At 36.5% G+C, this 25,543-nt stretch overlaps 1 protein-coding gene across 3 annotated transcripts in view; it reads right to left on the reverse strand.

The window, feature by feature from the left end:
* The window catches only part of LOC128858045 (NCK-interacting protein with SH3 domain), a 39,324-nt gene extending 14,310 nt beyond the window's left edge, over window positions 1–25,014 (reverse strand). Inside the window, exons 1-6 of one of the 3 annotated variants that reach the window (XM_054093973.1) lie at window positions 24,951–25,014; window positions 23,939–24,123; window positions 4,461–4,610; window positions 3,199–4,386; window positions 2,918–3,115; window positions 680–788 (exon numbers count right to left, since the gene is read on the reverse strand). In XM_054093973.1, coding sequence (XP_053949948.1) covers window positions 680–788; window positions 2,918–3,115; window positions 3,199–4,386; window positions 4,461–4,610; window positions 23,939–24,123; window positions 24,951–24,954 — 1,834 coding nt within the window. In that variant the 5' untranslated portion in view covers window positions 24,955–25,014. The other 2 variants (XM_054093972.1, XM_054093974.1) reach the window with 2 other exon arrangements.
* Between the last annotated feature and the right edge of the window lie 529 nt (window positions 25,015–25,543).

The raw sequence follows: 25,543 nt of genomic DNA on the forward strand, positions 1-25,543 counted from the left end.
TCCGTGGCCGGATATAAGTCAAGGTCATTCCGACAACGTAGAACCGACCGTCTGGCGCCCAGGTATCAGTAATCGATTTTAATTAGAAGTTATCGAAAACTAAACCTGATTATTTAAGCAACAACAAGTTTTTTTTAATAGCAGCCGACCTTCGGCAGGCAATGGCAAACCTCCGAGTGTATTTCTGCCATGAAAAAGCTCCTCATAAAAACCATTTGCCGTTCGGAGTTGCATTAAAACTGTAGGTCCCTCCATTTGTGGAACAACATCAAGACGCACACCACAAATAGGAGGAGGAGCTCGGCCAACGACCTAACAGAAGTGTATGCGCCAATTATTTATTTTATTTAATGTTCTTTTCCAACTCACGTACAAAAGAATACGTCCAGTATTAACTAGTATCTTAGGTCTTTTCGACATTATCGCGATTTATTCAACTGCCGGTTTCAAGTAAATTCGTTAGTGGTACTACATTTGGAGGACAACAAAGGTACAAAAACTGAAGTTCAATAGAATAGGCGCGCAACGAATGGCTAAGTTTTAACCCTTTTTTTTATATTTATTTTTCTTTTTATCTTCTTATAAAAGTAAAGCGCATTCTACAACAATCAAAGCTCCAAGCTTTGCACAAAATTAACAAAAATTGATCATAATATTTGAATGGAATAAATTTACTCACCTTGATGATTAACTGGCATTGGCTGGCCTAATGAAAATATAATTGTTAACATTTTGACAAGTTTCTTAAATTTATCTAGGTTGGCAAAATTGGTTTTCATATCTTCTACCTGTAATGTAATTAACAATAACAGTTAGCAAAAGTAATTATTGTACAAAAAAAAAGAACAAATTGCTTAATGGGGGAACCTGGTTTATGAGGTCTAAAAATTGCATCTCTTTGCGATTTTTTGTTTTTTTTAAGGAAAAAATTAATTTAGCACTGCAAAGTTTTTTCTGTCTTTTAATGAACATTTAAAAAGTATAAAAAATGTTTGTACTGGTTAAAATAAGTTGAAAAAAATGTTTAACATAGAAATTAGTAGAGCGCTGCAACGCTGGAGTTTCCAATTGGCGTACAAGATACAGCTCGTAATTATTATCTAAAGCAAACAATTCAAATGGATTTCTAATTATCATGATTTTTTATTCTAGATGAACTAAGAAAACTGAGAGAAACTCCAAAATTTCAACTTTTTGGAGGTTTTAAAGAAAAAAATGCCTTTCTATAAAAAAAAATCCACTTCAAATTGGTATAAAAATCTTGAAAAAAATTTTTTATATCTATTTTGTTAGTTCAAATAGAAGAGAATTTAATACTGAAGGGAACAAGCTATGATTCATTTCAAAAGGTTCATTAGTTTTTTTCATTCATGTACGCCAATTCAAAGAAATCATAAAAATGAAAAGTCGAGAAAAGAAGATAAAGTTTGTACTATAGCTGTCCGGTCACAGCGTAACTATCTAACACTCGCCTACCTTTGGCTTTGTATCTACGGAAATATTGAGAATTAGGCTCTGTAACTTTGTGTGAATATTCTGAAATATATTAGGAATCGCTTAAAACGAAAAACAAAAATTGATTTTTTTGACCTTATAAACCAGGCTCCCCCCCTTAAGGGGTTACGGGTAGTCAGAATTTTCAAAAGATTGGATTTTTGTTTTTTTTTTGCATTTTCTTTAAGTATAATATCTTAAAAATATTGTGTGAAAATTTGAGGTGAGTCCGACAAATACTTTTCGAGTTATTCAACAATTAACAAAGGGAGTTCGGGCGTTCTCGAGCGTTCGCAAAACTTTAAATGCGTTTTTCTCAAAACTATGTTTTTTGAACTGGTGATCACTGCAACTTAAAAACCGCTTGTTAGATTTCAGTAAAATTTATACTACTTTTGAAAAACATAAAAAACTCGTGCCTGATCGCAGGATTTTTTTTTCAAAATTTCGATTTTTTTCAACAACACAGTCCTGCGAGGGTGAGTTTCTAGAATGGCTGTACTTGTTTCTTGTAGGTTTTTATGCGCTGAAAACGAATCTGACCTTCAAAATGCTCCATCACGTCAGGATTTTTGGTAAATGAAGCCTAAAAGGTCAAAAAATGGCCATTTTAGCCATTTATGATAATTTTTTTTGGGATAGAAAATTTTTTTTTCCAATTTTCGACGAAAAGGCCGCATAGTACAACTCTTTAGCTTTAAAACCCATTTTTTTAAATTATTGTACGATTTAAAAAAAAAAAGTTATGACATTTTGAAATTAACAGTTTCAGTTCAGAATCGTTGGGTATAACGTCTATTGGTGTTTTCGTCGAAAATTGAAAAAAAAAAAATTTCTATCCCAAAAAAAATTATCAAAAATGGCTAAAATGGCCATTTTTTTACCTTTTAGGCTTCATTTACCAAAAATCCTGACGTGATGGAGCATTTTGAAGGTCAGATTCGTTTTCAGCGCATAAAAAACTACAAGAAACAAGTACAGCCATTCTAGAAACTGAAAAAAGTTAAATTTCGCAGGCCTGTGCAATTAATTGTCGGTTTTTTTCTCGAAAATCTGATAAATATTTCCTGAGGCCGCCATATTGTTAATTTTGAAAAAAAAACTCCGATCAGGCACAAGATCATCTATTCATAAAACTAATTTATCTTGTCCGATTGATTTTAGATGAATCTACAAGGTCATCGCACGGGATCCTGGAGAAACGGTCTCCATACAAACAGCGATAACTTTTACAATTATTAATTTTTTTTTTTAATTTTCCTACAGTCAAGTCGAAACATGATGTATTAATGCTATGTTTTCATTTTTATAAAATAAAGCAATTGACTAGCAAAACAAAATTATTGAAAATCATCATTTTTTCGGGCCTCTGACTACCCCTAAACATTTAAGGGCCACATTTGAATTTCTCTTAAAAACTTACAATTTCTAATGGCAATACAGATGTGAGTAAAATATCGACTATGATGTGATCTAAATGGCAAGCAGCGGTAAAAGTCTTCAGCAAAAGCTGTTTAATTGGCCAGCGTGTTTCCATTTGATAATACTGAACTAGATTTATAAGCACCTGGTATTGATCACAGGACATTTCATAACAACTAATATTTTCATCAGCATTGTTCTAGAAGTGAATATTTCAATACACATTAATAAATAACTATACAAAATGGGTATCCCATCGTTTCGCGAGTTTTCTTTTATTACCAGTATTTCCACTAGCTCCTCCAGGAATTGCATAATATCATCCTCATCTTCATACAACATCCATGAACGTTGTTCAGTGTCGTTTTTGCAATCCGCCAGCTGCGAAAATATATACTGCAAGCGTTTCGAATCATGCGTCATACCCAGCAACGCTTTGGGTGTCTCCACCTTATCGGTCACATGTATCGCCACCGCCTCTAGGTATGGATTTATGGCACCGTTGTACAATTGCTCTAGACTAGTTAAGACGACACGTAATGCCTCGCATGACAAATCAAAACTTAGATTCGTATTGCGTCGTATTATATCAACAATTTGATAAACATCAGAGGATTCAACTTTCAAATTTGCGCGAGTCACTCCATACATGGCAGCATTCACAGTAGATGTAGGAGTGGCAATGTCACCTGTTTGCAGTCCCTGCTGCACAGCGCTATCCTCACTATCCAGCGCTTGACTATTTTCAACGCTGTTAGTAAAATCACCACGACCATCGTTAGCCAACGTGGTGCCATCGCGGTCATCACTTATCGGTTCGCTACCTTCAGATTTTTCGGCCACCTTTTCATCATTGAAATGTTCACTAGCATCTGTTAAAGTATTGGTCCCGCCGCCAGTTGCACCGTTTCCACCTAAAACACCACTACCATTAAAGCTGTTGTTGCCACCACCGCCACCACCAACATCCTCTGCCTCGCACTGTCGGTCATTACCATTGTGCTTTGAATAGTTCTGTAGCGAAGACTCACGTTGACTTGACTCTTTGAATGTGGTCACTACATCTTCGCTGGTTGTCGTTGTAGTTGTAGTGGTTTCTGAAGGCTCCGATGTGATACTGTTGTCCTGTGTGATATCACTGCCTTTATTATTAGACTGTGATTGTTGCGATTGCTGCTGTTGTTGTTGTTGCTGTTGCTGCTGTAGTTGTGATTGCTGTGTCTGTATCTGCACAGTGCCCATGCTAGTGGATTCTTGCATAATTTGAGGCATTACAACACCTACAGCGGGGCTAGACATTGATTTTTTATTACTATCCAAGCGATTGGAACGTGGAGGACTTTGTGGGCTGTGTGGGGTTTGTTGAGCTGATGCGGATGTGGCGCGATTGCTGTGTGATTTGGAGTAGTTTTTCTCGCTAATGCTTTGAGAGAAAGACAACGAAGAGTCGCAATCACGTTCTGAGTAGTCCTGGGAAATATGCGTACAAATGAAATGAGAGATTTTAGGTAACTAATTTCATGTCTGTGAAATATTAGACTTACCAAGTAAAGTTTTTCCATGGACATTTTTTTCTCACGCAACCGTTCGAGCAATTCCTCTTTTGGCATAATTCCATTGATTTCTGTTTCTTTGGACTTCTCTAGAGACTCAATTGAGGAGTTGAGAAAACTAATGAGAAAATCCGGCTCCACCTTGAAATCGCAAATAAGAAAATATTTCCTTTGAATTTTTATCTTAAATTTTAATTCAAATTTTTATTATAATAATATAATTAGAAAAACAAAAACAATTTAATTTAAAAATGTTACTGCTTAAATATAGTATATGGGTATTTCCAAACTGGCGTGACGTGACATTTGTATGACTAAATGTCAAAAAAAAAAATGCTTTATTTAACAATTTGAAACATTTTATATGAATAGTTGCATTGTAATAAAGGGGACTTTATTTTAGTAAAGAAGTTACCGAAATTTATTAACAACACTAAATAATATAAGCTAATATATAGGCTGGCGTGACGTTACAAAAAACGGAAGTCCCCCTTATCTTGAATTTTGAAAAAGCATAATTCTTCGAATTTTGTAGAACTATTCGAGTGAAACTTTTTGTCAGGATATTTAAATATTTAAGGTTCACATTCCAATTTCCTATGTTAAAAAAATGGTTTCGGTTTTTTTTTTTTACCACACAAAGTCTCTGGCGTGACGTTACCTGGCGTTATGTTACTGAAATTTATATAAATTATTTTTTTTGTTGATATACCAATTTTTACATTTTTTGTAGAAATTTCAAATAGAGGGGGTGTATGTAGATATTCAATTCGGGTTAGCGCTGTGATTTTGATGTTTTGAGAAAATAAACGAAATAAATAGGCACATAACTTTTGACGTTTAAAAATAAAACATGAATTTTATTTCAAAAATACGATTTTGTTTATTTAAATATTCCAACTTAATTTTATTATTATACAACACTTTTATGTGAAAACGCAGTCTCGGCTGCTTTTATTTGCCGGTCTTCGCTGCTTGATAAATGATGAATTTTATGTATTCCAGAAATTTTCGGCAACTCATTCCACTTTTCTATTAGCAAAACAGAAAACTCTTCTATTTGCTGTGTGGGAATGTAAACTAAGTTAACTCCAAATATATGATTTCGAGCACATTGGTAAAAAGAAACTGCAGTATCCAAAATTATATTTTTCGTTTTTGTTACCTGCCAAACTTTTCGTTTTATCGTTGCTCCTACGCCATCGACCGCATCTTTACCATGAGAAGTTGCAAAATAATTCCACTCTAAAACTTAGCAACCAAATTCAAAAACAAAATCTGGCAGGCTTCGCGCAATATACTTATTTTTAAACTGAGAGCTACTTCCATCCGAAAAAATATAAATATTTTGAAATTGCCCATGCTCTTTTTTGATTATGTCTACAAGTTTTGTTAAAAAACAGCACACATCGAATTTATTGTGAGTGAGTTTGTCACTGATTATAGAGTACGATTTTACTTCGCCAACCAGCCAAGCAACGCAAGTGAAAATGGTAACTTGACGGTAGCTAAAATGTGCGCTTTGCACCTCATTTTGACAAATTAACCTAATATATAATTCTCTGCGAAGTCAATTTGAAGAATTAGATCGTCGGAGCTAATGTCATTTTTTTTGCTTTCGAAATAGTTTTGTTGGGAACGTTTAATAAAAAAGTGGCGTTTAAACAAAGGTAACTGGGCATCTAGTTCGTACAAAAGATCAGACAAAGATCCTTCGGTGTATGTCAAAGCAATGCGGTCTTCAACTTTGCGCCAATGTTTCCATTTAACAGATTCATCCATCAATGGCCAATATTTTAAGGGCACTAATTCATTTCTTACATCCTGAACACCATGTTTGCACTTGTTCATCATACACTTTTCGTTTTTAATGTTGCAACAAGCAGATTCGAGAAATTTTTCAAAGTTGGATGAAAAAGATTTTATAAAATCTGCACTGCTTTCCAAAACAAGTGCAAAATTGGCGTGATGCTTACAAACACACATATTATGTGGTATCTTGCACGATAGTTGCACATGTTTTGGTCGCAATTCGTAAAATGCAGACTTGCTAACGAAGTTAGTAGTTTTCTCCAATTTGTAGAGTTCGTACGACTCAGCAACAGACAGCACCATAAAACGCTTGGCCACTACTTCCCCATCGACAATCAATGTGTCCTTTCTACCTGCGGCTTGGACACTAATATCATCTCTTGAGTAAAAGTCTACGACAAACTGTTTTTTTTTCTTGTATTGCCGATATAGATTCTTTCTTCAATGATAATGTACAATATTTTTTGTATAACAAATCAAATTCGTTTCTGTGGGTCGGCCGGCAAAGCAGTTTTGGCTTTTTTTAATGCCTTTCCTATTGTTTGCCTGCATTTAAAGGGCTGATTGGCTTCTGGGCTATATTCTTTGGCACATTCATTTTTCTTTCTCAGGCGAAATGCTTGTTGTCTTTTACAATTTTGTTTTCTTATTGCATCACTTTTATGCTCGCTGGATTCTAACCTTTTTCTGTACTTTGATGCCCTCTCTTTTGCTTTTAAACGGCTTCTCTCCAGCCTCAGTGGGTCAGTTTTTAGTTTTTCCCTATAGCACTTTGAGTAGTTTTTACAGTTACTCGAAGAATCCATCTACATAAGACATGATTGAATTATAATTCAGAAAAAGCCATCACGTATCGAGAAAATTACTTACAATATGGCGTGACGTTACGAAACTTTGAAGCTCAATACGACAGAAATTCCTTGCTTAAATGGCGTAATTTTTAATTTAATTTGTAAATTTTATCAACTTTTATTAAAATACCAAATTATTTGCATCTACAATCGCCAGCGCAGTTATAATAAGACTAAATAGCATTTGTATGGCGTGACGTTATTGATGAATATCTTTTAAAAGTAAATGCAAAATTTACCGTTAATTGAAGCGTCACTGCTCTTTTACATTGGTTTTACGCCTAGTTGTTGTTATTGCCAAATTGTAGCTATTAGAGTTGAATTGTAGAGTTACTCTTAGAAATTTAAACAGCAAAGAGAAAACGCTCTTGTAAATAAAAAAACTGATCACCAAGTGAACATGAAATTTGTGTTCCGATAACTCAAGAACGCATTTAAGGAAAATTTTGAAAATATTACTTTTATGATATTTGAATAGTTTTCTTTAATAAATCAAGCAATTTTTTTTGTTTAACCATAGTCTAGGTTTTCGGTTAAGGTAAACTTTTCTGTGGAAGTTCCCATATCGGCCTGTATAGAAGGTGGCGCAAAATTTATTAATATTATGTAAGCGTAACTTTTTTACTAAATAAAAATGTTTTGAGCGATGGAACTCTATATCTTGACCTTTCTAGTTGACGAGTATCAAATACGATTGAAACACGACGCCATTTGCAAAAATTATAAATCTTCCGATGGGATGATTAATTGTGCGCCACCTTGTAAAGGGTTTTCCAAAAACATGAGTTATTTTGAATAGCCCGCTATTTCGGTAAATGTCACTTTTGAAGCTGTCATTTTTTGATATTTGACTAGTGAAACTACGCCATTAATAAAAATGGAACGATACACGCTTAAACAACGCATTGAAATTATTAAAATTCACTATAAAAATGGTGAAAATTTGGCAGAGACGCTTCGTAAAACTCGAACATTTCAGGGTCATCGTGAAGCACCTAGTCAGACCGCAATACAGAAATTGGTGAAAAAATTCGCGCTGTCCCGTGCACGTCGCTCAAGAACAGCCGAAATCATTGCTGTTGTAGCCGAGAGTGTTGAAGAAAGCCCAGGTTTGTCCATTCCTCGTCGTTCTTTGGAATTAGGCATCCCACAAACGTCATTACACCGTATTTTCCATAAAGATTTGGGTCTTAAGGCTTATAAAGTCCAGTTAATACAAGAACTCAGGCCGACAACGTCGTGTCTTTGAGGATTGGGTCGTTGAAATGCATGAAAATGATCCGGAATTCCATCGAAAAATCATCTTGAGTGATGAGGCCCATTTCCAACTCGGTGGCTTCGTCAACAAGCAAAAATGTCAGATCTGAGGCCCAGAAAATCCAAGAGTTATTGTTGAAAGGCCTCTCTATCCTCAACGTGTAACTGTTTGGTGCGGTTTATGGTTCGGCGGAGTCATTGCATCTTACTTTTTCGAAAATGAAGCTGGAGCAACAGTTACGGTGAATGGATTGCGCTATCGAGAGATGATTAACGATTTTTTATGGCCGGAATTGGATGGTATTGATCTGGACAACGTTTATTTTCCACAAGACAGCGCTACGTGCCACACAAGCAACGAAACCATTGATCTTTTACGGGAAAAGATCTCCAATAACACCTCCTATTGGAAAATACTTTTTTATAACAGTCTTTATAAGAGAAGCTTATTTCATGTGCAATGATTAAACTCGTTTAAAATTTTCTTTCTTTCAAATCAAAATAATAAGGGCTACTCCCTTTAAGGCATAAAAAACATTTTGAACTATGGCTTATCTTAAGATGATTGCCTATCGTCTCATTTTAATCAAATTCCGCAATAAAAGCTAGTAATGAGCGTACACCTCACCATATGGATTCCCATAGGCAGTGCTCCATTTGAGCTCCTATCTCTATTTAAGGAGGTGATTTTTATTATTGAGCGCACTGAAGTGGCCAAAAACCATATAAATCCACATTACAGACTTTGTGGAATTAAAAACAAAAAAATTCAACAAATTTTCCCCAAAATTTCAAACCTTTTAAACAGAGTTTTTAGAAAAATTTCGAATATGCAGTTTTGTGGCCCATTGAATTTCGGCATAATAAAGTCAAAGTTTGGGGTAGCTCAAAACACGAAGTATATGGCGCAAAAAAAAAAATCAAATGCGTGAGTGCCCAAACGCCTATTGGAAGTTGGGTAAAATAATCATAAATCAAGGACATCAGTCACTAGTCATCCACCATCATTTGTATGCACTCAATAGGAGAATCGGCTATTATATTAAACTGATGACCCTCTAGGAAATATTTACATATATGTAATACTAAAAGTACATGAAAGCAGCAAAATATATAGACCTTTACAAATTTACTAGGTTGTTCAATCATTTTTGCGGTTCGATAAGAGAAACAATTTTAAGGTTTGAAATACACTTTATTATTCAGCAGAAATACTTCAAAATCAATAAACTTGTTTCAACGAGATTTTAATTTATGAATTCCATCCCTGAGTTACGACCTCATATTTAATGAAAGACGCATTCATTTTTTTTTAATATCTGGAAAGATATGGAAGTCAATAGAGCTCAAATCTGGTGGATACGGTGGATGCTCCAACAATTCGACCTTAATTCATGGATTTTAGCAATCGTCAAAATGCTCTTGCGAACGGTGCTTTGTCCTGATGGAAAATAATTTTTTTCTTTTGAAATCTGAGTCTTTTTGCACGATTTTTTTCCTTCAGCTGGTCTAAAAAGTTACACTCATTTTTATTCTTTTCCAAACTGGGTCTTTTTTCACGAATTTTTTTTTTCAGCTAATCTAAAAGATTACAATAATATTCAGAATTTACTGCTTTACCAGTTTGCAATAACCGAAATTCTTTTCGCATCCCAAAAAACTGATGCTAGCACCTTCTTGGCAGATATCTGGACACGAAGTCGTTTCGGAGCCGAAGAACCAGGGTCACACCACTCTTTAGCTTCTTCTTTTGATTTAGGATCCTATTGATTAGGCCCAAGTCTCATCCATAGTGATGAATCGACGCACGAAATCCCCTTTATCCTTTCGAAAACACTCAAAAAGTCGCATTGTAATGTTTTTTTGTTTCACTGTTAGCAAATGCAGCTTTCTGAAACCCAATACTTCAGTCAAAATATTGCTTACAGTGCCCAATAAGATATTCTGTATTTTTTCTACGATTTCTGGAGTTATTGCTGTTTTTGGACGTCCTTGACGTGGATCGTCCTCAAGGCTTGCACGTTCACGTTTAAATTCAGCAGACCATCTTTTTACTGTACGAAAAGTTTTGTATACTTTCATCATTCATAAATTCCTTTGGTCTTAAATCTCCCAACAATGAGAATTCAATCACTGCCCGATACTTGATTTTTTCCGCTGCAGTAAATACTGTGACGCGTGGATACTAAATGGCTTGTAAACAAAGAACTAATTGACAGATTGAAATGAAACTTCACATACGTTCACATGAAGAGTATACCAACAAAAAAAAATTAGGCTAGTAGCAACGCCCTCTCTTATCGAACCGCAATACTTATCATAAGGAGTCTTAATTATTCCCCGTTGCAAGTTTTCGGTTATTTATTTATTTACTTCATAAAAAATAACTTACATATATATATTTTAGGAAAAATAATAGATTATAGTTAAAAAAGAGTTAATTATGTAATTTAATCCCATTAAGAGCTTTTTTCAGCTGATGATCTAGTCGCAAACGCCTAATTTTCAAAAATAACATTACAAGACATGCGAATATTCTATTCTTCGAACCAGCGCTGGAGGAGTTTTTTTGTTAGCTTCAGAAGCTGCAAGTACTGAGCTCACCAGTGGCACAAGCTGCACGTGCGTTGACAACTTCAACAGCCTCCATTCGTGTTCATAGGTTTCAACTTACATTACACTTAGCACTTTTCTGAGGAAACAAAACAACATCTTTAATTTGAATAAAAGCCATGGCCAAGAATGATAGAAACAAGATTGCGCCCATCGAAGAGTACGTGACGTCGCATTAGCTGAGTTGTCTCGTTACTACATAGCCACACCTCGTACTTACGGATGAACTGAAATTGTTTCTTATTAGTTAAGAGTTTTCCTGCAGAGGTAAGTATTCTGTGCGCGTTGATTACAAATTATATTTTTATTGAACAGAGTCTATGTGTATGTTGCATAAAAGAACTATTATTCAATAAGGCCACCCAAGCAACAACGCCAGTGAGAATATTATGAAAACAACAAATCATAAGTGTATTACTCGAAATATGTCAGCAACGGAGAATAGCAGATAATCAAAGCACCCTTCCACTTGATAGGCTGCAAAAATAGCGGAAAATGCAGCTGCTTCCATCAATTTGACGCCCAGCAGTACTGTAAACAACAACAAACTAATATTTGTGCTTGTATCAAAAACGTAGGCCAAAGCATAAACAGCTGAAAGCACAGGCGTATACAGTGACTCGAGCAATTAATCGTAATCACTCTTCAATGTTGAAATAGAATTTCGGAACTGCAAATTCATTTTGTTTGGAAGAAAGCATGTTTTTCTTTTAATTATTAGTGTACTCAATCCAATCAAAGCTTCCTTCAGCTCGTTTATGTTATGAAAAACAATTTTTGTTTATTTTCTGGACGATTCCTTCCAAGAGTCACTTGTATATCTTCTACTATAGTTATATATTATACGGTAGAATGAGTTCTGTTTATTAAACTGCAGATTTCTCTAAAGTTTTCCTCCTTCATGCAATTGAACTATCAGCCGATTCAATTCTCTTGAGATCAGACCAACATTCCGAAATTCATAACGTCCACACAATAGTTCTTAAATTTATCAGACGCGAATCCGATGGATTATTCTCTGTGGGCCATTTTGGAGTACAAGGTCCGAACTAAGAGATTCACCAATCTCGAGGCGCTGAAAAAAGCCATTGACGGCGAGTGGGCCAAAATACCTGCAAGTCACATTCGTGCAGCTTGCGATTCGTTTCTGGTCCGTCTCAAGGCTATATTCAAGGCAAAAGGTGGTCATATCGAGCAAAACTAAATTGATTCTTAATTTTGCATTATTTTCACACAGTTTTTACTTTGAATTGAATAAAAGTAATTTTCCAAACTATTTTTTTTTAATTGGTTACGCTTCGAGTTATATATTCAGTGGCAAATTTCATGCGAGCTCTCTTGTTTTTCGAACTGACAAATGGCTTCATTCGCGCAGTACGCCCGTGGTAGTAATGTTTTTCCAACACATTTGGAACTGTTTCGTCATAAGTCAACTTTATTAGTATTTTCCCTAAACAATTTATGAAGTTCTGCGGCTGATTTTTTTAACTTCGTTTAAACGATGCGTTCTTCGCGATAATTAAGTTTCTTCCCGTGGCCTAAGCGGCTTTTATTTGCAATTGAAGATTCAGTTTTGTATCTTCTAAATATGAATTGCACTGCAGAAAGGAGCTTTATTCATTAAATTGCAGATTTCTCTAATAATTTTTCCCTCTTCATGCAATTTAACAATCCTCTTTAGTTGTCTGTTTGGCTGATGGAGCCATATTGCTAAGCTATGAAACTTGAAGCAAACTAAAAACTGTGGCGCTTTTTATGAATTTAATGCGCATATTGAGCGCGCTTGAAATATAAAGGATTCCTGTCGCATTCTATTTATGTACGAGGTGTGTTCAAAAAGTATCGCGAATTTTGTGTTTTTTTCAAAAATTATTTATTTATTCATTAATATCTATTTTGTCCCCTCAACGTTTTTTCCAATCCTAGAAGCTCTTTAAAAAATTATTTTTTTATCTGTTCAGCTCCTCCTTGGATGCCGTCTTTATTTCGTCAATCGCAGCGTAGTGTCGTCCTTTCTTGAGCCTCTTCAGTTTCGGGAGCAAAAAGTCACAGGGGGCCAGAATCCGCATGCTGTGGCATCATTAGTGTATTATTTTGGCCAAAAAGTCGCGCACAAGCAACGATGTGTGAGCAGGGGCGTTATCGTGATGCAAGAGCCAATTTTTGTTCTTCCACAAATCCGGGCAGTTCTTCGCGCAAATCGCGCATAACTTTCAGGTAATATTCCTTATTGACCGTTTTACTCTGTGGCAAGAACTCATGATACAGAACGTCCCTGCAATCGAAGGAAACGGTAAGCAAAACTTTTACACTCGACCGAACTTGGGGCCCTTTTTTCGGTCTTGGTTCGAGCGGCAGCTTCCATTGAGGTGATTGTGCTTTGATTTCCACGTCATAATCATAAACACACGATTCGTCACCAGTTATGACTCTTTGGTGCAAATCGGGGTCGTCGCGGACAGAGTCCAACATCTCATTAGCAATGTTCATGCGATGCTGCTTTTGGTCGAAATTGAGCAGTTTTGGTACGAATTTTGCGGCGACCCGTCTCATGCCCAAATCATTGAAAAAAATCGAATGGCACGAACCAACCGATATGTCTAGGTCCTCATCAACTTCTCCAACGGTGATTCGACGATTGGCCATTACCATTTTGTTCACTTCATCAATTTGTTCGTCTGTTGTTGAAGTGCTCGGGCCGATAAACGTTGCTTTGGTCCTAAGTAGCTTCTCCGTATGACACAGTCAACATTCGGAATGCATCCCCGCACTTAATTTCGTTTTTCACACTAAATTTGATACAGGTTCTTTGATCCATGTTTTTGAACAACAATTAACTGAACATTCAAAATGGCCGAACTCGTCGGCATGAGTGAGAGACATGAGTACCAACATATCGCCACAAAAAAATCGAAATTCGAATATATGTACGTAACCGGTGAAAATTCAAAATTCGATTCACACCTCGTACGATTATGCATTTTGACATGGATTCTCCAACTTTGTTTATTTTTATTTTCCGGTACAAAAATATTGAACGCAAATAATATGTTTTATATGGAATTAAATTGAGTAGACTGTAAATAAATGAAAAACATGCTTTTTCAAAATAAATTTAAATTACCCTTTCGAAAATATGTTTCAAAAATGAGAAAGTCAGATTAGACGTTTGATTCACTGTATACATATACGTGGATGTATTTGTATTTTATTTTGTGTATTTTCTTAAAAGATTAGGTGCTGACACCTTGCTGCGAAAAATATAAAAATGCGTATAGTGAGTGCATACCTACATTAAGGGGGAGCTGATAAGTTTGGAAAAATCATGTTATTAAATTTTTTTTGTTTGCGAAACAGTTAGTGTTAGTTTATTCAGTCAATCATATTATAAATAATGCAATGTAATTTAAACGATTTTTTCCTAAATTTGCATTACAAACATTGCAATATATTGAGAATCGAGCGAGTGACAGTCAATCTCCGGATGGTATTCGCAACAGAATCCTCTAAAACAAAAGAATCAAAATGCACTTTTTAAAGGTGAGGTTTCTCGAGGTACTCCTTGAAGAATTTTTTAATTTTTCTTAGTAACTGGGAGGCAAAAAACCGATTTCCGCTAAAATCGAAAATGCTATTTTTGTTATTGTAACATTAATAATTATAAAAAAAAGAACAAAAAAGCACCCAGACATACCTGATGATTTATTTGAAGATGTGATGTACAAAATTTCGAAACAACTGGTTCAGTCATTTTTGTGCTATGAGGTATGTTTTAAAGTAGAGCTGGTAAAGAATAACCAGCCTAGAGCAACGGATGCTCAAATACTAAATTTTGCTCCGATAGACTTGAAATTTTGACACAATATTCTTGAGATCTATGCATTCATTTACCTCACTCGGCTAATTTCGTTCGTTGTAAATTGATAGCTTTATGCTAATACTGGCTTCTAAGTGCTTACGGAGCTTTTATAGCACTTTCAGACAAATTTTAGCTAAATAGAAGTAACTCAGCAAAAAGTGAGATTAAATTTTAAACGACACGCAAATTCCATTCAAAAAATTGTCTCCACTATCAGTTGTGAAAAATGGCAAGATAACATTTTTTGAATAAAATATTTTTTAAATTTGGATGAGGTATACATTTTCTAAAGCTGGATTCAGGTCATTCATTCTAAATCTGATTAATTGTTTTTATTGATATAGTTCAAATTTTCAAGACTAATTCTATGAGCCTACTTTTCATTGAAGAGAATTCAAAATCATATTTCCTAACGTAGCGCATTTTGATCTCGATAGCTATGTGAACAAGCATCTGGAGATCGGAAACCCGCACGTAATCGTCGTGAAGCCAATGCTTGCGCAGGGAGTGACAGTTTTGTGTGGTGGCAACATTGGCTCGTTTTTCTTTGAAAATGTTGCTAGAAACGCCATTTCGGTCAACGGTGAGCACTACTGAGCCAAGATAAATGATTTTTTCTGGACGAAAATTGAAGACACGGACTTAGACGATCTTTGGTGTCAATATAATGGACACCATGTCACCCAGCCCATGCAATGTTTGGTAATCGAGTAATCAGGCGTCTCGGCGATGTAAATTGGCTTTGATTAGACGCCGCTATTTCTTTTTTTATGGGATACAGTGAAAGGCCGTTTTTTATGCGAAGAATCCATTGACGATTCAGTACCTTAAGCGAATATCAAGCAAACCATTTGTGAGATTGAGCTAGAAGCCGTCAACAAGGAAAAAAAAATTCAAAACTGTGTTAACAGGATGCGCTTATGCGAAATCAGATGGGGAGTATTTGATCTTTCGAAGCAACCGAAAAAAATTTGCTTTACACGATTTTTATTTTTTTGAATTATTATAAAGAAACCATTATATGGGCCACCCCGTTTACATTATTTTTTATGAGAATATTCAACAAACAAAAAATAGAGAAATACTTCATTATGTAGCACTAATGTTATCACAAAACACCTCAAAGAAAGCTGGACGAAAGCATATGCAATTTAAAGATAAAATATGAAAAATATAACTGCCGAAGACCTTGTAGCCAGTGTTGTGTCAACTTCACAAGTAATAAAAAAAAAAATAATAAAAAAATTGATTACCATTTGATGGCAAAACCAGGACTGCCTATTGTGTGATCGACTTAATTAAAAGTTGTACCTCTTTTGTAGTTTACTGAGAAAAAAAAAATTATAAAAAATATAAACATTTTTTTTCATACGTCATGTCCAACTTCGGTCATGGCCTTTTGCGCTTCCTCAGCCCTCTTCCTTCATGGGCGATATTTGACAATTTGCAATCAAGTTTTTCATCAAGTTCTCAATGGTTTTTTTTTTTTAAGATAAACGCAGAAATAAGCTTTGCGCACAAGAAACGTGGAAAGCGTAGTCGGAGTTGAACTCATAGGATAATTTTTTTTTTCCGCAATCCGCCGGAATGAAGCTTCACGGTTATTATACAAATTGTTTTCCTTTTTTTGGTATTTGGTGTTATTGCTTTTTTATTTACTATACTTTTTTACTGTAACTTTGTTTGACAATCTATAAAATTACTGAGGTCCTGTAAAAAATAATTGCAACGCGCTTAAGTTTTACAGCACAATTATCCTATTCATCCTCAACTCAGTACATAATGGACATCTTTTATGAGTTAAAAACTTTAAAATCCTAATAAAATAACAAGGCCACCCTGATGTGGAATGAAAACAAGAAGATGCATACATATCTACATCGATAAGAAATAAATACAACAAAATTGGAGAATATGCTCGATCTATAAACACCTCTCAAGGATGTACGCGCAGGCATACATACGTACACTAGCGCTCATATAATTAAGTCACTTCACGCGTACACTTCTGTAAGTGTTTGGCCGAGCTCCTCCTCCTATTTGTGGTGTGCGTCTTGATGTTGTTCCTCAGATGAAGGAACCTAAAGTTATAAACCGACTCCGAATGGCAGACGCATATTTTTTATGAGGAGCTTTTTCATGGCAGAAATACACTCGGAGGTTTGCCATTGCCTGCCGATGGGCGACCGCTATTAGAAAAAACTTTGTCTATCATTTTGCTGTCTCATGCACGGAGATTCGAACCTACACACTTCTGAATGACCGTCCCGCATCACCGCATTCCGCTACGGCGGTCGTTTATTTAAGTTTAAAAGCCAGACGTCACAATTTTCAGTACCTTGAAACTTAATGGGTTATAAAACTCCATCCACAGAATTTCCTTAAAATTCTGAATTAAAAATTAGCAATTTTTTTTATTTTATATTCAGAAGTCAAAAATTTGAGTCCCTTGAAATTTAAGGATTTTAAAACACATTTCCAGAGTTTTTCTTAAAATTGTGAATACAAAATTGGGCAAATTTTAATGCTTTTTTTTAATTCGGAAGTTCAGAAGTCAGAATTTGGAGCCCCTTCAAACTTAAGAACTATAAAACTACATCCCCAGGATTTTCATAAAATTCTGAATAAAAGGTAGGCAAATTTTGATGTATTTTTTTTTTTGTTTTAAAATTCGGAAATTTTAAAAGTCAAAAATTTGAGTCCCTTGAAACTTAAGGATTATAAAACTACATCCCCCGAATTAAAATTGAAATTTTCTTAAAATTCTGAATAAAAATGCCCCTTAATGGATTAATAAAACTACATTTCCAGAATTTTTTTAAAAATTCTGGAATAAAAGTAGGCAAATTTTGGAGTATTTTTTTTTTTTTTGAAATTCGGAAGTTCAAATTTCAGAATATGAAATCAGAATGGATTATAAAACTACATTTGCAGAAAATTTTTTAAAATTCTGAATAAAAAGGTAGGCAAATTTTGATGCATTTTTTTGTTTTGTTTTTTGAAATTTGGAAGTTTAGAAGACAGAATTTCAGAATTATAAAATTACATTTCTTAAAATTCTGAGTAAAAGGTTGGAAAATGTAGATGCATTTTTTTCTTTTTAATTTGTTCTTATTAAACTATGGTAAAACGATAAAGTGACTTAATTATATGAACACTACTGTAAGTATAAATGTGCGCACATCCTTGAAAGGTGTTTACAGACCGAGCCGCATTTCTAATTTTTGCTCTACGCTTTGCTGTTTGGCTAAAAATGAAGGTCTCTCGCTCCTCCAAATAACAAATAATTTCTATAGTACGCACACAAATACAATATGTACATAAAAGCCCTAAGGAATTATTAGCTCAGTCAGATCAATTCTATACGAATAATTTCATAACTCTTTTCCAATAAGGTGACTCGAATCTAGATGAGTTCTCTAGTGCTAGCTAATGCGAGTCTCTGAAACAAAATAATCCAACTAAACAAATTTAACAAATCCCACTCAAGTCTATTTTTATAAGTTCGTGTGTATTTTCTGTTGATTTGGCGAAAAAAGTACGAAAATTATTTGAGTAGGAACTAGACCCTGCTTGTCAATTATGAAGTAAGCAAATGCTACGTATTTAACGGGTATAAGAAAAAACCCAAACTAGTCATAGTTCCAAATACAATAGATCCACACAAGTTCAGTGCAAATGGAGAGTATGTATTGTAAATATATGTATGTATGTATGCATAAACGTGTGCATGCTTGAATGAATGCACACAGTAGCGCATTTGCAATGTTTTTCGAAAGATTTTCGCCCGAAAATTGGGTCAATAACCCTCAAGTTGCATTTTATCCACTTACTTTGCTGATGCTATCGCCGGCAGTTGCAGCTCGGGGAGACAAGCAAATCCGTAAAATAGGCAATCTTCATGGGTAATTATAGGTTGAGTACACACACAGATACCACTGAAGCATTGAAGTGCAAACGGAAGTCTCAAATGGGGCGAAGTGGAAAATGAAGAGTAAGTATGTAATCATGTACTTATATAATTAAAGAATTAATCAATATATGATGCATCAACAGGGTGGCAGCAGAGAAGGATGGGTGTTAGGATTAAGTATGCATATCAGGAGGTGTCGCATCATGCGAACAGATATTGACTATGTGTGGCTCAATTTTGGATTTTTTTAGGTAGAGTTCAAAATGCTTTCGCACTTACAGCGACCGACTTCAACTGCGTCGAATGGTGAGGCCACTAAAACAATCACTCCTCCTGTTCTGGAGAGACGCCCTTCCCGGAACCACTTTATGCCTTACTTTGGGAGGACCCAGAATGGCGTCCATGAAATGGACCAATACTATTCACCCACGTCTGGGCCCACCATATTTGTTGCCAGTTTCATGATATCTATAGGCTCGTCATCTAAGATCTCTGTCTGTTATTTGGGTAAATCCAATCCAGAGTATTGCTTACAAGCGCGCGGAAGCATTTTTCCGAGAGTAAACGAGAAAAAGAAAATCAGTAATGGATTTCAAACGTAATAGTGTGATTGCAATATATTTGGCTGGAAAATCACAACCAGAGATTGTTGGTGGGCTCGAGCACCTTAAAGTAAATAAAGTTTTTGTTTATCGCACCATTACTCGTTATAATGATACTGGTAGCATCGCGAAACGTCATGGAGGTGGTCATCAAAAGACTGCAACTTCACGTGAAATGGTTCAAAAAATAAAGATTCAACTTGAGCGAAATCCCCGACGAAACGCCAATGAAATGGCGAAAGAACTGAAAAATTATCTAAAAGTCAAGCCTTATAAGATCCAAAAGGCGCATGATCTCACACCAAAGCAGCAAAAGGTCAAACATGAGAGAGCGAAGGAGTTTCTTCGCTTGGCCGAAATCGGTCAATTTTCGAACATTGTGTTTTCTGACGATGCTCAAACTGAGCAATTCGTAATCTCTCTCCGTATTTGACCGACCGTTCATACGAGAATTTGAGTAATCTCTTTGCCACCAGGAGGCAGCACACGCCACAGGTAATGGTTTGACCGCTGAGCCCACAGATAGGCGCTCTCCAATCGTGTTCATCGAGCCTGACGTCAAGGTATGGCTAAAAAACAACAATCTTCATAACGTCCACACAATGGCTCTCAAATTCATCAGACGCGAATCAGATGGATTATTGTCTTTGGGCCAAGGTCCGAACTAAAAGATTCACCAACTCGAGACGCTGAAAAAAAAGCCATTATCCGCGAGTGGGCCAAAATACCTCCAAGTAACATTCGGCAGCTTGCGATTCGTTTCTGGACCGTCTCAAGGCTATAGTCAAGGCAAAAGGTGGCCATATCGAGAAAAAGTAAATTGATTCTTAATTTTGTATTATTTTTAACTTTTAATGGAATAAAAGTAACGAACCCTGTATATGTTGTGAGTTCCAATAGGTGTTGCATGTATGTACGGATCTCGTCAGTTAGATGATGGAGATGCCTCCTAGCATGCCTAAGAGGTGGCGCAGCCTGCAGCAAGGTAGTTTCTACGATACCACTCCAGCAGTATCTGCTTACTGAGCTTAGTGTTATGTTTTCTGACAGGAAGCTTACATAACTTGTTGTGAAGATGTTTTACATGGAGCATCGGAAGGTATCCCATTTTGGGATTTGATCTTAAAATATCACTGACGATTATCGACTACACAAATAATTTACGGCCTACCTCTTCAGCTCCTATGTGAGAGTGGATTGTTCAATGTCAATTAGTAGCGTTGTATGGCTAACTGTGTCGAAAGCCTTAAACAAATCTAACGATACCATGGTTATTCTTTCGCATGGACGATTTCGGTTAAGTTGACGGTTTATTTGCGCGTCTATGGCATTAGGGAGGAGGAAGAGCTCGGCTAAACACCTAACAGAAATGTACGCTCCAATTATTTATTTATTTTATGGCATTAAGTGCTGTGGCGGTATTGTGCACTTTACGGAAACCTTATTGGTGTGTAGCTAAAGGCAGATGTTTCGCAAGTCCGGGAGCAGAAGGGTTTCAAGTATCTCCTCAACTGAGGAAAGGAGAGACATCGGACGATAAGACTCTGCTACTGCTCGTTCCCACGACAGTCGGTTCTACGTAACCGGAACGACCCGGATTTATTTCGGGCCAAGGACTGTCACTTCAGCGGCCATTCCTCTGTTTATGATGCTACAACAACAACAACAACAAAAACAACTCTGCTAGTGCTACAACAACAACTCTCCTTGGTTGGCGAGTCTCCTAGGTTTCAGTAGTAAAACAACTCTTCCTGCTTTCCACTTGCCAGGGATTATAAGAGGGGCAATACACAAAATGGAGACCTTTGCACGATATGGTATTCCCGTTGGACCTATGTTTGTTTGTCAGCCTCAACATATTAAATCCTTCGGGTCCAATGGTTTTGGAAGCTTTTACCTCCTTTATGACCACCTGAACTTCATAGCTGGTGAAAACTAGTGGCGGACTCTTTTTTGGTCCGTTGTTGTTGTTATAGGTAATCGTCGCATATCTCATGTAACTTTGGTTTGGCAGTCTGCATGACGTCTGGGTCTTTCCACCAGAGGATGCAGTCGACATGAGCTGTCGTCTAAAAAGGCTCGCGTATCTTTTCGAGTCTGACGAAACGCAATCAACGAACGTATTTGGCACTTGCCTTGTGCTTCGGCGGGTTGGACAGGAATCTAACGATGAACCAAAGGTAAAGTTGCAGCTGAGAGAAAGGAGAAGAGATGCTGCTCTGGTGAGATTCGGAGTAAATTGAAGACGTGATGGGTGAGGACGCTTATTGCCAAGAGCAGCATGGCATCCTGAACAGATCGTACACCAATTGAACCTAACCGAAGTTCAGTTTGGATGGAGCTTCCTGCACAAAGATGCTCCAGTGACGATAGACGAGAGGCGGAATAGGGAAATATGGTTGAGAGAATCACGAGTCATTTCGGTACGTAGAACCAGTTGCCTTGGCAATGAGCTGCTCCAACAATTGACATAGCAATTGCGTCTATGAATATCCCCTTTGGGTAAAATTCCATAGTTTATTGTCGTTCTTCTCGCATCCATCAAAATACGGAACCGCGAACAAGTCCCCAAACCGCCAGTGCGCATTTATAAGCAAAGGACCTCTTGGCACAAACAACTTATAGCCCCTCTCCTTTGATTTGATATCATTGTCGGTATAAACAAACGCTCCAAGATTTAATAAGCTGCTAACATACATATTTAGTCGATGACATCTAATGGTAGCACTAGGAAACGAGCTGTTCTAACGGCCCTATAGTATATCAACAGGTCTTAAACAACATTCATCGAGAATCTATCACACGTTCCCACGACAGTCTGTTCTACGTTACCGGAACGACCCGGATTTATATCCATCCTAGGACTGTCACTTCAGCAGAATTCCCCATATATGTATGGGAAATGTTTATGCTGCTACAACAACAACAACAACAACAAGAGTCCATCACTACCTTCACCTTTCACTGATTTGGGTTCCAGCACATAGGATCAAGGAGGGAAATGAGATTGCTGATGACCTTGCCAAGAAGGGAACTGAATTGGTCTCAGAGACCTCCTACCCGGTCATCGGCACCCCCCTGACTGTTGTTAAACGCTAATTGCACAACTCTTTTCTCAGGAAAGCGCAGAAAAGATGAAGCCCTATTTTTTCAGCTATGGAGCTATTTCGAAAGCCCTTTGGCCCCAGTATAATATAAGGAGAACTCAGAAAGTCCTGGAAGCTCCACGCCATTCAATTTCCTGACAGTCTTAGCTGTCATTGGATGATCGGCACCCGCGTGAAAAAGCTAAGGTTACCATTTAATCCCCATTGTAGAAGCTGTGAGGACCTTTCAGAGAAGGAGACAGCTGAACACTTTCGCTGTAAATGTCCAAATTTAGCAGCTAGACGATTAAGGTCACTGGGAACTCTTTTCTTTGGCAGCTTGGGGCAGTGCGCCCACCTAAATCCCATCAATCTTCTACATTACCTTAACAGCTCTGGCTGACTGTAGATTTTTGCCTGTTACAGGTCTCATAATGGTATCAAAACGGTGCTATTGGGGGAGTGCCAGAGTGCTACTTCAACAATTTCCAGGTCCCTTCTCCCAAGCACACTCATCTAACACCCCTTTCCCTCTGGACCCAACCTGTCGAAACAGCAAGTTTCCTGGGTCTACCGTTACATGAGCTAGGTAAAGATGACCGGTGATTTATACTACACTGACAGGGCAAAGTTAACTGCAACAACAATAACAACAACAACCTGCCTCCCTTTACCAACTCTCGTACTACGAACGTCCTTATCTGAGGCCAATTACCGAAGAGCTTCACCTGCAGGTAAAATTGATGACTATCCAAAATTGACCGTGACTGATTCAACGACCCACGACAACCGACAGGCTTATTGTCCTAGGCAGCATTTTTGATAAGCTGCAATGCCACCATATCAACCTTCTGTTCTTCAAGATTTCATATCAATTCATTATATTTTTACTGCTGAGTTATTTATATTTATAGTCTCTTTTTCCGCTTTCTTAAAAAGTTAGTAAATCAAATCTTATACAGCCAGAAACTGTAAATCTAAATAGTCACCCTCTTGCGCATTTCCAATTGTTTGCACTATGAACTAAAAAACAAAAATAAATGAATAACAAATTTTTATTCAAAGAACACAAAAACAAAAAGCTGATTGGTTCTTATTGATAAATCGAGTAGAGCTAAAATTTATATATCAAATCATGCAATATCTTAATCTTATCCTCATCTTATCAACTTATTTCTGTTTTTAAATAAACGACAAATTTCAAATGTACTTAAAATTATGAATTTTATTTTCCCCGACCTACGTCACTAAGAACAGTGTTAGTTGTGCAATTTTTATAAAAAAAAAACGTTACGCATTTTGTTGACCGCACCCCTTTTCCGTTACAAAAATCACACTACTAAACGATTTTTAGAAACAACAATCAATGGTCACGGCAGTGGATCTTAGATAAACATTTCATTTTGTGCCGTGTTCAAAATCCCAACAAATTTGTCATGGACAACATTGAAATAATCAAAATATTTTTGTGCTTACCTTGATTTTCATTACGTAATTAGATGGCACAAAACCAATATTGCCTTTCATGCTAACTACTTGCCACCAGTTTCGTTGACGAGCTGAAGTCTGGTACAATATAAAGTATTCGCCTTCATCGAAACTTATCGTTTTGGGGTAGACCGCCTGGAAGTCGTAAAGTGCTTTCAGCATTTCGATGTTTTCTGCATAGTTCAACACGCGAATTGCCAAGAAACGGAAGCAACGGAAAAAGAAAAACAGGATCACATTAAATTGAGTAAGTAAACTAATTATTTAGGTTAATATTTATGAACACACAAAAGGCAAAGGTATGTAGCAGGCGATGTGAATATGAAAACAACGCAATCGAAATAACAAAAGCACGTCTGCAGCAGAAGCTGCGCCCCAAGGCACTAAACTCAATTGTCCCAAATTGAAGCTTCAAATATTTGTATGCGAGCTGCAAGCAGGAAGAGTGGAGAGTGCATCCACCCAGGCAACGGAAAGTGTGAAACTGCCAAAAATTCGGATAATACAATTGTCACCATCACAATCACATTCACTGTCAGCGCACTTTTCCGACCCTTGGTTCGGTACTTATACGTTTCCTTCACCAATATTATTAGCTGCGCTTTCATGCATTTTGTCGTTTCCTTATTTATTTATCACTTACCCATTTTCTAGCCAAGGACGTTAATTGGATTTTTTGTTTTTATTTCTCTTTTACATTGACGCTGTGTGTACTCTTTAAGGAGCGATGTAGGGATTGCTAGGCGTCAACTCATGCGAACACAAAATAGAAAAAAAAAAGTTTTCCAAATCAGGAATAAATGCGAGCTTTTTCTAAAATGTTTCCAATTTTGTTTACAACTAATACGAATTTGACTGCTGCGCCGAAAGTATTTAACAGACGTTTTTCACTCAGTTTGAAAATAATCCTTTTTCTAGATTTTCGAACAAACTAACTTTTCCAAATAGCACACATAAACTTATACGAAGGCAAACACAGAATGCAATAAAATTTACCCACCCATTTCCTATAGGTTCTGGATAAAAAGGATACTCAAATGAAAGCTGGGAATCAAAATAGAGAAATACAAAACAAAATAAAATGTCAAACTCGAATCTGTTCAGCCGGAGTGGCAGTGTAGAATTTTTAAAGTACTGGAAATACATATAATACTACGTTTATATAGGTATCCTAAAACCTCCAACTCAAAAAGAAATTAAAAGTACGTTCACATATGTATAAATTACCAATAAATCCAAAAAATTAATCTACCCGTTCACATATGGCAGATTATCTGCAAAATTGACAATCAGCTGTCAATACTGTTGTGTGTTTCTTTATAGAAATTATTTTGGTGGAATTTTGGTTGATTATTACTAACAATAGCTAATTTAGAAGTCGACCGTCGTAGCCGAATGAGTTGGTGCGTCAGTACCATTCGCAATTCAGAGAGAACGTAGGTTCGAATCTCGGGGAAAACCCAAATATGAAGAAAACGTTTTTTCTAATAGCGTTCGCCTTTCGGCAGGCACTAGTAAACCTCCGAGTGTATTTCTGCCATGAAAACGCTCCTCATAAAAAACATCTGCGTTCGGAGTCGGCTTGAAACCGTA

This window comes from Anastrepha ludens, chromosome 3, assembly GCF_028408465.1.
Source record: "Anastrepha ludens isolate Willacy chromosome 3, idAnaLude1.1, whole genome shotgun sequence".
Classification (NCBI taxonomy): Eukaryota; Metazoa; Arthropoda; class Insecta; order Diptera; family Tephritidae; genus Anastrepha; species Anastrepha ludens.